The 16,008-nt window shown below is 41.3% G+C and overlaps 1 protein-coding gene across 6 annotated transcripts in view; it reads left to right on the top strand.

Annotated features, from left to right (window-relative positions):
• Positions 1 to 12,537, top strand: part of MBNL3 (muscleblind like splicing regulator 3) — a 153,833-nt gene extending 141,296 nt beyond the window's left edge. For 4 of the 6 annotated variants that reach the window (XM_031944646.1, XM_031944641.1, XM_031944642.1 and 1 more), the window contains 5 exons: positions 4,773 to 4,923; positions 6,764 to 6,799; positions 9,228 to 9,322; positions 10,196 to 10,270; positions 12,398 to 12,537. In XM_031944646.1, the coding sequence (XP_031800506.1) occupies positions 4,773 to 4,923; positions 6,764 to 6,799; positions 9,228 to 9,322; positions 10,196 to 10,252 (339 nt within the window). In that variant the 3' untranslated portion in view covers positions 10,253 to 10,270; positions 12,398 to 12,537. The other 2 variants (XM_031944643.1, XM_031944644.1) reach the window with 2 other exon arrangements.
• Positions 12,538 to 16,008: the final 3,471 nt, after the last annotated feature.

Raw genomic sequence — 16,008 nt, 5'->3', positions numbered from 1 at the left:
AACTGAGCAAAAGAGCGTTAGAAGCCATGGATGCTTATTCACAGTGTTCCAAGCAACAGGAAAAGCATGGGAATGAAAATCGGATCAATAACACACTTAGCTAATACCAGTGCTTGATAGTTTCAGAGAACTTGGCTCACAAAAATAGAGGGATTCTTTTCTCTGTCTTACCAATGAACTGAAATTACTTGGTCAGTGTCATACAGAGTGTTGGTGAGCCAGCTGGGCCTAGGACCTGGCTCTCACCTAAGTCAAGCCACCTGCATCAAGTCTCTCTTTAGTTAGAGTTTTCATTTTTCTTTCTTCCCCTGAGGCAACTGGGGTTAAGCGACTTGCCCAGGGTCACAGAGCCAGGAAGTACTAAATGTCTGAGACCAGATTTGAACTAGGATCCTCCTGACTTTTTATCCACCGGGCTACCTGGCTGCTCCAGTTTGAAGATTTTTTTTAATGTTCCAACTTGAGTGGATAGATGCCTTTTTGATGGGTAAAGGGGAAAGAAGAGTGTTAAATTTATTTTCAAAAATAGTTGAAGAAAAGGGACCCTTTTTAAAGTGGGGTTCAGTTATTATTGTTCAGTTGTCAATTATTAGAGTTCAATTTTGGAGTCAATTAATTGATTCCAATTGTCATCAACTGGATGGTTGTACAGTGTGGGTTTTCATTGTCATTTGAGGGATCAGAGATTTCAATTTGGAAGGGTCTTTAATGGTTCCCCTGTCTTGCCTTGTCTTTGTGAAATGAAGAGGATGGACTTAGATGGCCTCTGAGGTCGTATCGTCCTCAAAGAAGTATCTATCATATATGAGTCCTCCCATAGTATCTTTGTTCTTCTGTTTTCCTCACTTTTTCTGCCACTTGAAGTCTGGCTTCTAGCCTCACCCCTTGACCAACACTGTTCTTTCCAAAGTTACCCACTGTGAAATCCAGTGGTTCTTAGATGCCAAATCGAATGGCCTTATCTCAGTCCTCATTCGACTTTCTTGCAGTTTTTGACAGTGTTCAATCTTTTGTTTAACCTGGACGATTAAAAAATTCTCTCCTCTCTTGTCTCCTGTGATTTTGTTCTCTCTTGTTTCTCCTACCTGACTGACTGGTTCACCGTCTTCTTTGCTGGCCCACCATTTTTCTCCTCTTAACCACCAAGTACACTGAGAGTACCCTAAGGCTCTCTACCAGGCCCTCTTTTCTTATCTGCTTCCCTTACTCTCTCACCAGCTGCCATGGTTTCAACGATCAACTCTAGGCTAATGATTCCCAAATCTATATATGTAGCCATCATCTCTCTTTTTAAATCCCTTCCCATATCACCAACAGCCTACTGGAAAACTAGGATCATTTACATGTTCAATTGACATGACAAAATGAGACCCACTATGTCTCCTCTGAAACCTGCCCCTCCCCTAAACTTCCCTATTTTTGTCAGGGACACCACCATCCTTCCATTTTCCCAGCTTCAGTTTTGGAATCATCTTTAACTTTTCTCCCTCCCTCTTGCTTCTTCCCCTCCCCGCCTGTACCAAGCACTTGCCAAGGCTTATTAATCTGCCATCACAACATTCCCATATATGTCCTGCTTTTCTTCATCCACAGAGCTACTACCCTAGTTCAGGTCCTCAACACCTCTCACTTAGACTATTTCAGTAGGCATCTCCTTGTTCTCTCTGCTTCCATTCTCTCCCTCTTTCCAATTCACCCTTCATATAAAGCTACCAAACTGATATTCCTAAAATACACATCTGACCACATTATTTCCCTGCTCAAAAATCTTGGATGGCTTCTAGGATAAAATAGAAACATCCTCATCCTGGCACTGAGAGCTTTCCACAGTCTGGCTCCCACTCTTATTTCCAGCCTTCTTTCAGATTACTACTCTACTCTCTGTACCAGCCAAAATGGTCTACCAACTGTTCCCAATATGCAAAATTCTATCTCCTGTCATTATACCTTTATACAGTTTGCCTCGGTGTCTGCAATGCTGCCCCCCACTTCAACTTCTTTGAATCACTTGCTCTGCTTAAAGCTACCCTGTGGTACTTGCTGAAATCATTTTCTGTTTTTATTGTACATATTTGGTATTTACGTCTCTGTTTACAGTTTGTTTCCATCTAGTCGAATATAAGCTTCTTGGGGGCAGGGACTGTTATTTCTGACTCTTGAGTCCCTTACGGTAGTATCCTAATATTTGTTTGATTCAATTACATTAGAGACACCATTGTATGAGCCAGGTCTTTCCCTTCTGGGGCAATGCCAGTCATCAAAAAGCTTCTCTTCATTTTTGAGCCCTTCTTGCCTCACTGTCACTTCTGTTCTTGCTCCTGAAGTCCTCCAGCCCTTGAGAGCCAAGAAGACCAATCAGATGCCCCTTTTTAAAGCATTTGAAGATAGTCAACATGTCTTCCCTGCTGAAATCTCCTCAATTCAGCTTGTTTTTCAAAAGCCTTTATTGAAGGAAATCATACAGCCTAGCAACTAAATGCACTAACTTCAAGCCTTAGAGAGCTGCCTGGAGGTATCAAGAAGTTAAATTACTTGGCCAGGGTCACACAGCCAGGGGATCCTCAAGCAGCTATTCCACACTGCCTTGAATCGTTTTCATAATAAATACATTTTAATCTGTTCCAAGAAGCTTAATCCATAAAGGACCAGAACAATTCCATGCCTTCATTCTGAGCCAGTCCAATGTTATATAATATTAGAGTGCCAGCCATCAATCACTTTGATATGGAACGAGTTGGTGGAGGGCCCTGAAAGCCAGACTCAAGAGTTTGGATGTGATCCCATGGGCTATAGGTTCGAGAGCCCCAATGGGACAAGATTATAGTTATACTTTAGGAAGATCAGTTTAGATGGCAGCATGAGCAAGACAGATGGGCTTCGGGAAAACTTGCTTGGAAGCTTTGGAGGTATTTGGGGTTTGGCCTAGGGTGGTAGCCACAGGAATGTTAAGAGAGGTATGAACTTCAGAGACATTTCTAAGGAAGAATATGAGAGAATGGTGGTAATCAATGAGATAGAGGAGAGGGGGAAATTTCAAAATGGCCCCAAGGTTTCCAACTCCAAGGACTAGACTTCTTACTGAACAGAAAGGAGGAGTGATGAAAGTTTTTAAAGCATACTTTCCTCTCCTGGTGCTCTACTATCTCAAGACAGGTAAAAGCTCCCCGTAACTGATACTGTTAACCACTGTAGCTTTTATCTGTCAGAAACCTCAAGTCAAAAGTTCCCACTGCACAAGAGCCAACCTTTATTATTTTTGCATGGGAGAATGAGAAGTTTTTGAAATTAGGATGGTTTCTAGAGTGCAGAATGCCGAGTTTAAGCCTTTTCCCCCTCACTTTTAACTGATAGGCAATTAGCAGGTTAAAAAAAAAAACCCAAAGCCCTCTGGGACATACTCTAGCAATGATGGCGCATGGTCTATGGTGAATGGAGCTCTGGGCTTGATGTCAAAAAGATTAACTAGGTGGGTGTCTAGGTAAGTCACCTAACTTCTCTAATCCTCAGTTTCCTCACCTATAAAGTGGAGTTACTACTAGAATCTACCTCACAGTACAGTTGGGAGTCTGGAATGAGTTAGTGTCTAAAAAGTGCTATAGAAATCTCATTTGTTATTAGTATGCATGGTAACTGAAAAGAAAAAGGAGAATTGTCTTTTTGCTTACATATTAGGATAAAGCTAGGGGGAGGGAACCTGTGATCCTTTAGGGAATTCCCAGGTGAAGAAACTCCTACCAACTTGTACCAGTACAGACCAGCAACTTCTTGCCTTGGAAAATTGAGAGGTTAGGACAGCTAAATGGAATTATAGTGGAGAGATTAGTGGCCCTGAAGTCAAGAGGACCTGAGTTCAAATTCAGCCACAGACACTTAATACTTACTAGCTGGGGGACTTTAGGCAAGTCACTTAACCCCAACTGCCTCACAAAAATAAAGAAAAAAGAAAAGAAAAGAAAATTAAGAAGTTAAAGCACTCATCCATGTCAACAGAATTTGATCCCAGGTCTTTCTGGGGTTTGAGTCTAACTATATCTCCCACACTCTCCTCTCTTTTCCTGACCTATTAGTACAGAAGTACACTGCAGATATAGAAACAAAAAAAAAGGCCCTGTTCTTTCTACCAATCCTCTGTTCCCTTCTAACCATGGAAATTGCAATGTCAAACTGAAAGTCTGCTATCTTTTGCTACTTATATATGCTTAATCTCCCTTGGACACACACACACTGCATGTTGACTTTGAACTAAACCTCAACCAAGACAAGGATCTCTAGTTTTGGCCCCATCCATACCTTGGACTAGCCTTCTCTTAACAACTATTTGCCCCACTCCCTGAGATGTTGGTTCCAAAATGCCCATTGCCTTTGGTTGGATCCCATCCCAATGGAGTACCTCCTTTTCTCTTTGCCCCATGGGGCAAATTGAAAAGCTACCTTTGAGTCTCCAAGTATTTTGGCTTTCTGAGACCAGCTCTGTATCCCTGACAAGCTCTCTTCCTCCATAAACCTGTTCCCTCCCTCTCGTTTTTTGTTTTGTTTTTGTTATTGTTGTTGTTGTTGTTGTTTGTTTTTTGCCTTGCTTATAGCTTCCCTGACCTTTTGGCTAAGATCAAGTGGTGTCAAGTGTAGTCAATACCATTGCCTTGCAAGTACGTTTGCAGGTGGTTCACGGGCCAGATTTTGCATTGCCGGAGCATGCTTTGTTCTGTGATGTTTTTGTTTGGGGCTTTTCTCTGACTCATCTTGATGTTTTTCCATTTTTCTCCTTTGTCCAGGCCCTGCCACCTGGTGCCCTCCAACCTTTACCAAAGAGGCCAGCACTTGAAAAGAATAACGGTGCCACCACAGTCTTCAACCCAAGTGTTTTCCACTACCAACAGGCTCTAGCTAACATGCAGCTGCAGCAACCAACATTCATCCCGACAGGTAAGGTTGTTTTTCCCTAACTGGGCCGATTTTAGTAGGCCAGCAAGTTGCAAATAGTAAGCGATTGTTAGATTGCTACTATTGTTTTTAAAGGCTTTTGGCTAAAGAATGCATACAGATGTCATTGATAGAACTTTGAGCAAAAGTAGTATGGGGATCTATGATTTGTCCTTGCTCTAATATTCAAGAGATATCCTATTCGTTTTGCAGAATTCTTGATAAGTAGCGATTTATGTAAAACTGGAAAAGTATCAAAACTTTTCTCTAATTGTTCTGCTTCATATTTCTCTTCATATAGTTCATTTGGTTAAATCTCAAATTAATTTTTGGACTCTTGGGTAGGATTGTTCATAGATATATGAATGTCTGCACAATTATAAAGTACTTTAGGGGCAGTGTGACATAGTTCCCTGGAATCAGCCCCAAAGAGGAAGGGATCCCTGCAAACCTCATATTGACTTAAAAACCCACAAAGCAACATTATCTATGTTGTGTTGCATTTGTACTTATTTTATTAAACATTTCCCATTTTAATCAGGGGTTGGACTTGGAGTCAGGAATACTTGGAATGACATCCCCCCTCTGCCACGTACTAGATAGGTGATATTGTTTAAGTCACTTTACTTCTGTGTTTTCAGGGAAGTGACTGGTCTAACACCATGCAACTAGTAAGTGGGGTAGTTGTCATACATCTGGGTCTTTTTGACTCTAAGTCCAGTGAACCACAAATAACAGGCCAAGCTTACAACGATATTATTTATATCCTCAATGGCCCATGTTGGATTTGTTCTATTATTTTTTTATTATATTAAGAGCCCAAAGCAAGCCTTCTCAGACATGGCCGTCCAACTCAGTTTTATAAACCTCTAATGATATGAAACATTTCCAGAATCAAAATGGGCTAGCAGGACAAATTGAATCTTACTTAGGTTAAAATTGCCACAGATCTTAGCCCCCAAACTTCTCCATCTTGGAAGAGATAGATGCGATAATGTTAATACTTTATAGAGCCCTGGAATGTCAGAGCCATTTGGGTATGAGAGACTTCTGCAAGGTGGAAGTCACCAGCCAAAAAACAAAAGCCCCTTCCTCCCTTTTGAAATTTAACTATAAAATCTGCCTTGCCTATCTCAACTTCTGTCCAGTTGTAGAATCATCTTCTTGGAGCTGACAAATGAGGCACTGGAGCTGGTAAGAACTTAAAGGTGGAGCCTCAAAGCAAAAATATCCAAAAACTATCCTCTTCCCCTTTAGTAAGAGCATAATAAACATGTGTCTAGCAGAGAAGGTCTTCTCCCCTTCAGGAACTCTGAGCCAAATGTTAGTATCCTGTTTCTGTCCTAAAAAGAATGAAGAAAAGTTTTTCGAAGGTGAAGAAACAAACATTATCATCCTACCTCCAAAACCCATTTCACATTTTGAAAATGATCTATATGTTATACAAAAATGGAAGCATCTCTTCCCCCTTTAATAAAGCCCTTAGAATGGACTAGCCGAACAGGAAACTAGGAAAAAAAAACTAGTTACTTTGGCGAACTAGAAAAAAAAATTTTTTTAAAAATCTGCCCAAGAATCCAAGAATTATTTTGACTGTGCATGTAAGTGTGTGTGTGTGTGTGTGTACGTACGTGCATATGCACATGAGAGAGCTTGCTCTAAAGGAAAGTATTTAAAGTTGTCAATATCGCTGAATACTTTATTTTGCATGTGCTTGAATTGAATGCCGCAAAGACAATAGCTGCTTGTTTTTTTTTTAGTTAAAGTCAGTTCTAACACAAGAGCTCACTAATGAAATATCCCTTTTTGTTCATCTTTCCACGCTTCACTGCATGGTGTAAAGGGTCAGTACTGTGCATGGCACCCACTGCAAATGTTGGTAGGTTTTTCTTTCTACACCAATTATAAAGTTTTCCTGATCTGAATAGAAATTGCTTGTTTTAGTGTTGCCTGGGAGAGCTGGGTGGCTGAGTGGTGTGGCTGGGTCTCCTCTGTCTATTCAAGGCCTGAAGTAGTTCTTGTACCCTTCCATTTCTGTGCAATTTGATGGAATGAAAATCAAGCCCTAAATGATTGATAGCATGCCACTTTTGCCCAAAGATTCAACACCCAAGAACTAGCCGGGGAGGAGGAGTACGCTTGCATGCCGACATTTAGCTTGTTGTACAGATAACAGTAAGCCATATTATTGTCACCATTGTATCGATGATTTGAAAATGTGAAATAATAATAATAATAATCTGCAAATGAAATAGCCAAGACTGGGTAGCTAAACTGAACACACCAACAGATGTGACCACGTGATTTCAACATTCTGTCTTCAGGAGTGAAAATGACAGGGAAGGCAGTGATGTTGTAGAATGCCATATTCAGTGTAGCTCCCTCTTCTCAACACCACCCACCCCATCCCCACTGGATCTGGCTCTTTCTTAAGAATCCTTGTTACTCTGATAGTATGCTAGATCTGTATGCCATATACAGCAGTTGAACTTAACAGTGAGTTTGGGAGCCTTTATTTAGGCTAAAAATAGATAAGTACTCCCCCCCCCCCCCCCCCGCCTCAGAATAGAATCACAGCCCAAAAGAGCAGCTACCCTGGGCCTAGTGGCCATTGTGGGTCTTTTTCTTCCTCTTCCTTGCTCTTTCCTCCTTCTCCCAACACACTCTCAGCTCTAAAGGGCATTCTCAGAAGCTGAGCTGTGTACCTTCTATCCATCTTGGAAAGCAGGAATAGAGGACAGGCTTGTGGATGGGCTGATTAGCCCAGCTATTTGGGGAAAGTAGTTTTCCTATTTATTGGCTTTCAATAGCCTACCTCACAGCCCATGAAAGGATACTATATCAAGTCACAGCACAAAGCCACAAAGGGAGCCATAGACAAACAAACCCAGAGTAACAGTAGGGTTTGAGTCCCCTGGCTACTGTATTTGGGGGGTGGATGGGTGGGAGGGAATTTGCTTTTCTTCTCAGCATTGCTAATTCCTATTGCTACTAGGTAAAGTGTTCTGTGAACTTGATTAGAAGCCCAGACCTCTGAGTATTTGGAAAGTATGTTTGTACCTTTTCCATTTTTTGGTTGTTTGTTGTTCCATCTACAAAGTTCTCCCACACTTTTTACCTTAAGTGCTCTACGTTGGAATGCAATCTGCATGTTTCAGTGGGGCTGCTGCCTACCTAACTGCTGCATTCTCCAAATGAAGTCCCCAAATGGGGATGTTTTTAGGGGCCCCGAATAGAAGAGAGAACTCCAGAATTTCCAGAAATGACAATTAGAGACACATATTTGGCTTCTGGGAAGTAGCCCAGTTTGATCACCTCCACTCCTGCCCTATTTATTCACTTCCATGGTTGAATCACACATCTTGCTGAGCTTCTTAGTTGGAACTCAGATAAATCATCAGATACATATTCTTGCCAGTCATAGGTAACCCCTGGGTCATTTCCCCAAATGAAGTAAACCCTAGGAAAAAAAAGCAAGACTTTTCTATAGCCAGGAGAGACAATACATTGAAAGGGATGTTGTTGCAGCTGGTAGCCATATTAGCTGGTGGGGTCGTAGCAGTAATATGTACCATGAGGACAGTGTTTTTGTCAGATATTTGCTATGAAAGTCCACTGTGTATATGAATCATAATTTGGGCCAAATTTTCCAAGGAGGCTATATTGGGCACACCTGTAAAAACATACACACAAATCCCTGCCCTCTGTCCACCAACCCCATAACCACCAACCCAACCGCTCTCTTGTGTCTACAACCTAGGTAAGTACCTATACGCCTAACTGGTCCTCTGCACATGCAGAGCAAGACGTCCCCGTTCCTGCCCATTTTTGCACACAGCCTGTGAGACTCCTTCCCTACTTGCTAGGCAACAGCCAAGCTCAGAACTCCTAGAAGTCTGTGACTTGATCAACCCCCTGACCAACTCAGCTGTTGGATAGCCAGTGATGGCAAATCCTCATTTTTACAAGTGAAGCCCCTGTACCCACTTTTGAAAATTTGGCTCTTCCAGTGTATTACATCTTTGTTTTGCTTATAAATGTACTAAGTGTTGAGAATGTTTTAGTTTTCCTTAATGATAATTGTAATGGGCTTTTCCCCTTTTTTCTCTTTTTAATTTTTTTTCCCCCTTCAATGCTGTCTTGCTTTGCACTGTGAATTGCATGGCGTGCCCTGGTGTATCCTTCATGATGATGTCACATGGCTTGTTGCTGTGATACCTGCCACGCCCCCAATCCACCACATGTTGTCATGGTTACATAAATGCTCCACCTTCCTGTATGTCGCTTCCATGGTTCCCTCCTGAAAGTGCCCATGATGCACGGTGCTACGCCCACCACTGTGTCCGCAGCAACAACACCTGCCACCAGCGTCCCCTTCGCTGCAACAGCTACAGCCAATCAGGTTTGGCCCTTTCAATAGATTTCTTTAACATGTTCAGAGCTAGATGCCTATGGTGTATTGGTTGGGCCGAGTATATTCCTTGGGGATTGGTCAGAGGGTCCCATTTTTCCGCGGGTTTCTAGAGATGGCATTCAGTGTGCATCCAGAGTACCCTGCGTGCTTTTTGCTGCTGTTGCGGAGATGAATCTGCACACATCGTGAGGTGGCAACTCTTTCTGAAATGCTGCTCACGACATTGGACCATGAGGGTTGCCACATCAGTCCTGAAATGTATAGCTCAGAGCTTTCAGGAACACAAAACAGCTTCCTGTTACGACCTCAACCATAGCTTCTCCTCTTTAGGCCAGGGCATTTTGAGTTAGCGTGTTGGAAGTTTCACCAAGTGGTATCCCACCATGACCTTTAGAGCTCTCAAAAAGATGATTTTGTCGTGAGGAGTCTTCAGTCTTCCAGAGCGGATATCAGAAATGTTTTAGTTGTCCACAAGGGTCTCATTTGTTTTGAATAGTCCCAGAGATAATTATCTCCTGCCAATTGCAAGCCTTGGATGGCTGTGGCCCAAGAGAGGAACATGTAGTGGGTATGGCTGCTTGCGGCTCACTACCGTGGCCGCCGTGACTCCAGCCTGAGAGTTAGCTGGCATGGCTGTTGGGATTGCATCTTAAGTAGAATGTCAGAGCATTCATTGGGGACAAAACCATGTTCTACTCAGGGCTTTGTCCAGATGAACCAATACAGGAAATGTTCGATTTTGCCCCAAATTGTGCTTTGAGTGGTTCTGATTTATTTGTTGACCATGCCCAAGCAGTGAAGAGAGTAACCAGAATGATCCCAAGGAACGATTTTAATCTGCATTCTTTTTCACCACTCTAGATATCCCAGTTATCAGTAGATGAACTGAGTAGCAGCATGTTTGTTTCACAGATGTAAACGTAACGAATAGAAACAGTAAGTTTCTTTACGTATTCCTATAATTGATAACAATTTTTAGAAATGACATATGGTATCTAGGTAATTGCATTTGCTAAATTCTTTGCTAACCCTTCATGAATAGATATTTGTTTACAACTTCCAGCATGCTTTCAGTAATCTCAAATTTCCCAGCTGAAATGGTGGAGAGAAAATATGCAATTAATTTGTTGAGTAACGCCAGCCGGGGACTGCATGTTTCCCAGTGAGCTGGCAAGTCCGGAAATGTATTTTGAATGAAAGAGATTTTTAGTTCTTCTCATCTCCAGCAGGCCCATTTTGATTGGGGAAAAGCTAACAAGTTTTTTTTTTTTTTGACTTGAACTTGAATCCTGAAAAATCATTTTTTTATTGCTGCATTGTGTGCAGTAGAACAAAGTCAGTTTTGTGACCAGATTCTGAATGACCAAGATGATTAGCTTAGAAGTTGCAAATAATGTTTCTCCTACCACACTGTAGAAGCTGCTTCTTTCAGAGGCTGTTTGCTTTGTATTGCTTTCAATGTGACTCCATCGGAAATACTTCCCAGTCCTGCTATCTGTGAATGATTCAGTTTGATCATTAATCATTTTCTTCTCAAACCACATTTCTCCTTCACCCTCAATACCATCCTGTCACGGAAGGAGCGCTAAATTTGGAGTCAGAGGACCTGGATTAAAATTGAGGCTCTGTCACCTATTATCCATGTGGCCTTAGGAAAAGCATCTCTGCTCTGACCTTTGGTCTCCTTTAAAAATCAGGGCTGTGGACAAGAGGCCTTCTAATTCTAAAATCCTGTGATCTCATGGCCCTTCTTGCAAGTCCAGAATGCAGAGAAAATCCTAGAACTAGAGCTATCCGTGTCTCTGGCTAGCAAAGGTTTCCCAAATGTCCTGAGAACAGAGATCAAGAACTAGAAGGAATTTCATTGGGCAGATAAGAAACCGATGCTGAGAGCCAACTGCTAAACATTTATTAATCTCCTTTCTGTACTAAGCCCTGGGGATATAAAAAAAAGGCCACAATAGCCCCTGGCTTCAAAGAGCTCCCATTCAAATGGGAAGGTTCAATACACAAACCACGGTTTCACCTTTGCCAAAAAGAACAGTTGAGCCAAATTGACTTGCCTGCGGTCACCCAGCCAGTGAGTATCCCAAGCTGAGTGGGATCCAGGTCTTCTTGACTCCAGCTCTCTCTCCACCATGCCATGCTTCCTTAGCTTATAGGTGTTCAGATGGATTGCATGCTTCAGACATAGAACCATAGAAAATAGTAAAGCTGGAAGGCACCTTAGAGATCATCCAGTCCAACTCCATCACTTGTAAGATGAGTCCCGAGAGGGTAAGGACCTCTCAGGAGGTCACACAGTAAGTTAGTGGCAGAGCTGGGTCCAGAACCAGCTCTCATCCCTCCCCAACCAATTCCCTTTCCAATCCCTCCCAGTACCTCTTCTTGAATTTTTAATGAAATATGCACTGGAATAGCTAGTTCTTTATCATGGTTCCATGGGGGTAATCTCAAGATGCTTCAACAGAATGTTATTTGTTTCCAGTAGATACCGAGAGATGAGAATTTCTTCAAAAGGAAAAAAATCATTTCAATTCCATAATTTGCCGAGGTTTGTCTCTCGCTGAGTCCGGAACCGCGAGATAAATTTGAATGTTTCTAAAAACCTAGAGATACGGTATAGACAAAACATCTGGATGCTAGAAGTTAGGGACCAGTCCGCATTGTGCGGACACAGCTTTTTAATAAGTTCCATTCTACTAACTTTGTTATAGATTCCAAAGATTCACAGAACTGGAAGGAGATGTTCAAACTAATGGGAGAATTAAGTTCTTTTTCTTCCCGGGCCCTGTCCTTGGTGCTGAGGATACAAATCTGAAAACCTGCACACCCCTTGCCTTCAAGAAGTTTGAAATCTGAGAGCTTTGGAGGTCACCTAGTTCAAACTCCTTATTATACAAAGGAGAAAAGTAAGGGAGGAGCTTGCATAGGACCACCTGGCTCAAAACTCCCAAATAATTAGTTGCAGAGGCAAGGCTAGGACACCTGCCTCCTGACTTCCTGCTAGGTTAACCCTTTGATCTCTCTTTTTTCTTTTTTTTTTCTTTTTTTTTCTTCCAGTGAAAATTATGAACAGCAAAATCCTGGAGTATCAGAACCTCTCCTTGGGACGCTGCACATGGTCTTTCTGTACATTTTCCCATTTCTCCTCTTTTACCATCTCTACAGTAAGCCTGTTGCAGCATACATGCTAACCAAAAAAAAAAAAAAAAAATTGAAATAAAAGAAAAAACATCATTAAAAAAAATTGAACCCCCCCCTCCCAAAAAGTAAAATACCAGATTTATGGGAATATTAAAAAAAAATCAAAAAAAAGCGCGCTCTATAGAAAAAATTAACAATCTGTGCTCTTGTATAAGATATAAACATAGATAAACTAGATTCAACTTTTGTAACATGTTTCTTTAACACACGTAATCTTTTTTTTTTCCGAGTACCATCATGATAAGTGCAAATGCACATTGGACTGTTGTATATTATCAATGGATAAATGTTTGTCTTTTTGAAGTGTTATCTTGAGGTTTTGTTTACATCATAGTCTAATTGAGTTGTTGTAAGGTATATCAATATACGCAATATCATTTCCCATTTAATGTTATGTCTTAAATTTCCACATAATGTAGTTCTTTGGTGTGGTTCATTTTTTACACTAAAAATGTTATGATGGGAAACAGGAATGATGGGCTTGAAAACCACGACGTGAGAATGTTGCTGTAACTTTAATCTATGGGCTGATTCTGTAGGCTTACAGGGCAGCCTTTTGGAAAGGTTTCTTTTGAGGACATCCTGATTGTGCATGCAGTCCCTTATCAGTTGCACATGCAGACGTGGCATGTTCAGCATATGCTTGTTTCCCCTCTAAGTGAAGCTATGCCCCATGAAAAGGCAGAAACCCCTCAGATGGCTCCTCAAAAGTTCAAACAAAAATCAAATTAGACTTCACCTCCAAGACCAATTTCTCAGCATCATAAATGAAAGTCATACAATGGGACCATTACCATTTCTTGATGGATCTAGGATCCCAGCACCACCACCCCCGCCATGGGAATCTCCAAATCTGAGCCATTTCAACATCTTCAGCCAAGAAATTGGTCCTTGGAGGTTTAAAGGTATAATAATTAGTGAAACTTAGGGGCAATCTCGAGGAAAGAACACGTTCATAAATTAGTGGGGAAATATATCCAGCCTCAGAAGCTTTTTTCTAAGGCAGAGTCTGGGGGAAAAAAACCAGCAGAGGGGAGAATGAGAGCTAGTTCTCCTTAAATGGACATAGTTCAGAGTTAATAGTTGTTAAGGACCCACAGTCAGGGAGGATAGCCACATGGGAGGGGAGGGAAATGATATTAGAGAAACTGATTTAGGGAATCCTTTATGTGGAGCCCAAGAGAAGAATCACAGGCCATTTCTGTGAGCTTCTGCCCTGTGAAGTTTCTGTCTCAATCCATTTCACCAGTGTAGCTGAGATGTCGTGAACACCTGTAATTTCCAGTGACCATATTTTGAACTCCTGGATCTCTCAGACCTTCACCAAGCCTTTTTTGTTTGTTTGTTTATGTGTTTGTTTGTTTGGTGGAAACTTGGAATCTGTAGACTTTTAGATATTTTGCTGCCCCTTTTGATCTGACCCATAGAGCTGGGATGAATTCACTTGTCCAATGCTCATAAGAATTTGCAACCAAGGAAAAGGTTTACTCGATTACAGAAATGGAATCAATAGGAAACATTTGACATTTTTCCATCAACTTGCAGATAATGATTTTCTAATCATTTGTCATTCTGTCCTCTCATCAGGGAGGATAAAAACAGGCATCATTTCTGGCATATACAATTGGGGCAATCTATCTATCTATCTATCTATCATCTATCTATCTATATCTATCTATCTATCTTGTGACTTGCTGACCTATAGGTAACAGCAAGAGACTAAAAAAGGGAGAGCTGAGGGGTGGGGGGAATATTTGAATCCTACAAATGTGAGAGATGGAAGGGGCTTTCAGAAAACATCTAGCCGAGTGCCCTTCCTCCCTCCCTTTTACTGATGAAGAAATTGAGGCTTCAAGAGGGGACAATGATTTGCCCCAGTTAGTAATAGAGTTGGGCCTAGATCCCGGCTTTCTTTCATGCCTCAGAGAAACACTTTTCCGGAGATGTGATCCCCTTCAAATGCTCCCAAAAGGGAACATTTCTATTGTCAGTGGGTGAGGATCTCAAAGCGCAGGATTAGACCTGTACAGAGCAAAAAGCCTTATAGGTCCTAATCACTAGCCCAAGAAGTAGGCTGAAAAGCAGACTGCCAGTTCATTTCTCATTTGATTTTTTTCACTGGCGTCGACCGGCCTAACATCCCGGAACAGTATTGCCTGGGATTAGTGATCTAACAGGCATCTTTTAACCACTGAATTTCTGTTTCCCGTGGTCTTAACATTGTTAGTGAAAAAAAAAAAGTGATGTGTATTTCCTGTAAGTGATTCTTTGTGTATCAAAATGGGTTTTGCACAACCTGCGTGCCAGTGCCTCAATCAAAAGCAAACCTGATCACATTCAGCCAGAAACGGATGTACTGCAAATGACCATGGCTTTCTTCGCTAAAGGAGGTTGGAATTCTGTCTGTGCTCAATGGAGTTTTGTATATCTTGTCCCTTTGACGTTAGGCCTCCAATTTTCTTTAAGTTCAACAGCTGGCATTGATGTGCATAGAATGTAAACCTTAGACTGCAGCTGTTTTCATGTTACATTTAAAGCATTGAAGAAAAGAGCTAGAAAAGGATTTTAGCAAAGACGTTCAGTAAGGGATGTCCAGGATAGGGTAAATCTTAGTGCCTGCCATGACAAGTTCCCCCCCCCCCCCCCCGCCAATTGCCAACAAATCCCATGCTAATTTGTGAGCGAGTGCAAGGGAAGAAGGCTTGAAGTATTTACCAAATTCCAAACAAACCTTGGCAAAAAACAAAACATAACATAACCTGCCACTGAAACTCGCTTGTGCAATGATTTTTTTTTACTGGAATTTTCTTTGTTCGAAAAGAAAAGCAAAACAAGTCGTCTGACTCTAAATTTCCTAAGCAAACACAAAGCCTATTACAAAGTCACCAAGTTAATCAGTGACTCTAAGCAAGTATAAGATTTAGATTTCATCCTTTATTTGACAAGAGTTGTATGTAAAATTTAAAGCACTATAATTTTCATGACATTTTATAAGCTTTTCATTTTTCACGCACCTGTATTTTTATTTATCCGAAGTTAGTTTTGGTCCACTTTTCTCAGCCTTATGCAAAAATATGCAAGAACAGTGAAATTTAGGTAAAACAGGTCATGCAGAGGGAAAAAGAAAGCCGAGACTGAGTGTTTGCAAGGTTGTTAGTAATTCCAGTTCAGAAAACTGCTAAACAATCAGAACAGAGACAAAATAAGAAGAGGGATTGAAGGAAAATGGATGCTGAAAACAGTGATAATTCTTTCGTTCAATATGGTATTTCCTTTTGCAATTGGCACATGATTCCATAATCAACAGTGACACTTAATTTCCCATTTCTTGACAAGGTTTTCAACACTGTCACTGATGATTGTGTGGTAAATCATCCTGTTCCCCCATTCCATCCCTTTCAGAACATGCTCAAGCATTTGGATCTCACCATAAGTGTCATCTTGCTCTGTACAGGCTGTGGCTTCCC

This window comes from Sarcophilus harrisii, chromosome X (assembly GCF_902635505.1).
Source record: "Sarcophilus harrisii chromosome X, mSarHar1.11, whole genome shotgun sequence".
Lineage (NCBI taxonomy): Eukaryota > Metazoa > Chordata > Mammalia > Dasyuromorphia > Dasyuridae > Sarcophilus > Sarcophilus harrisii.
This window is presented reverse-complemented; position numbering and strand designations above follow the sequence as displayed.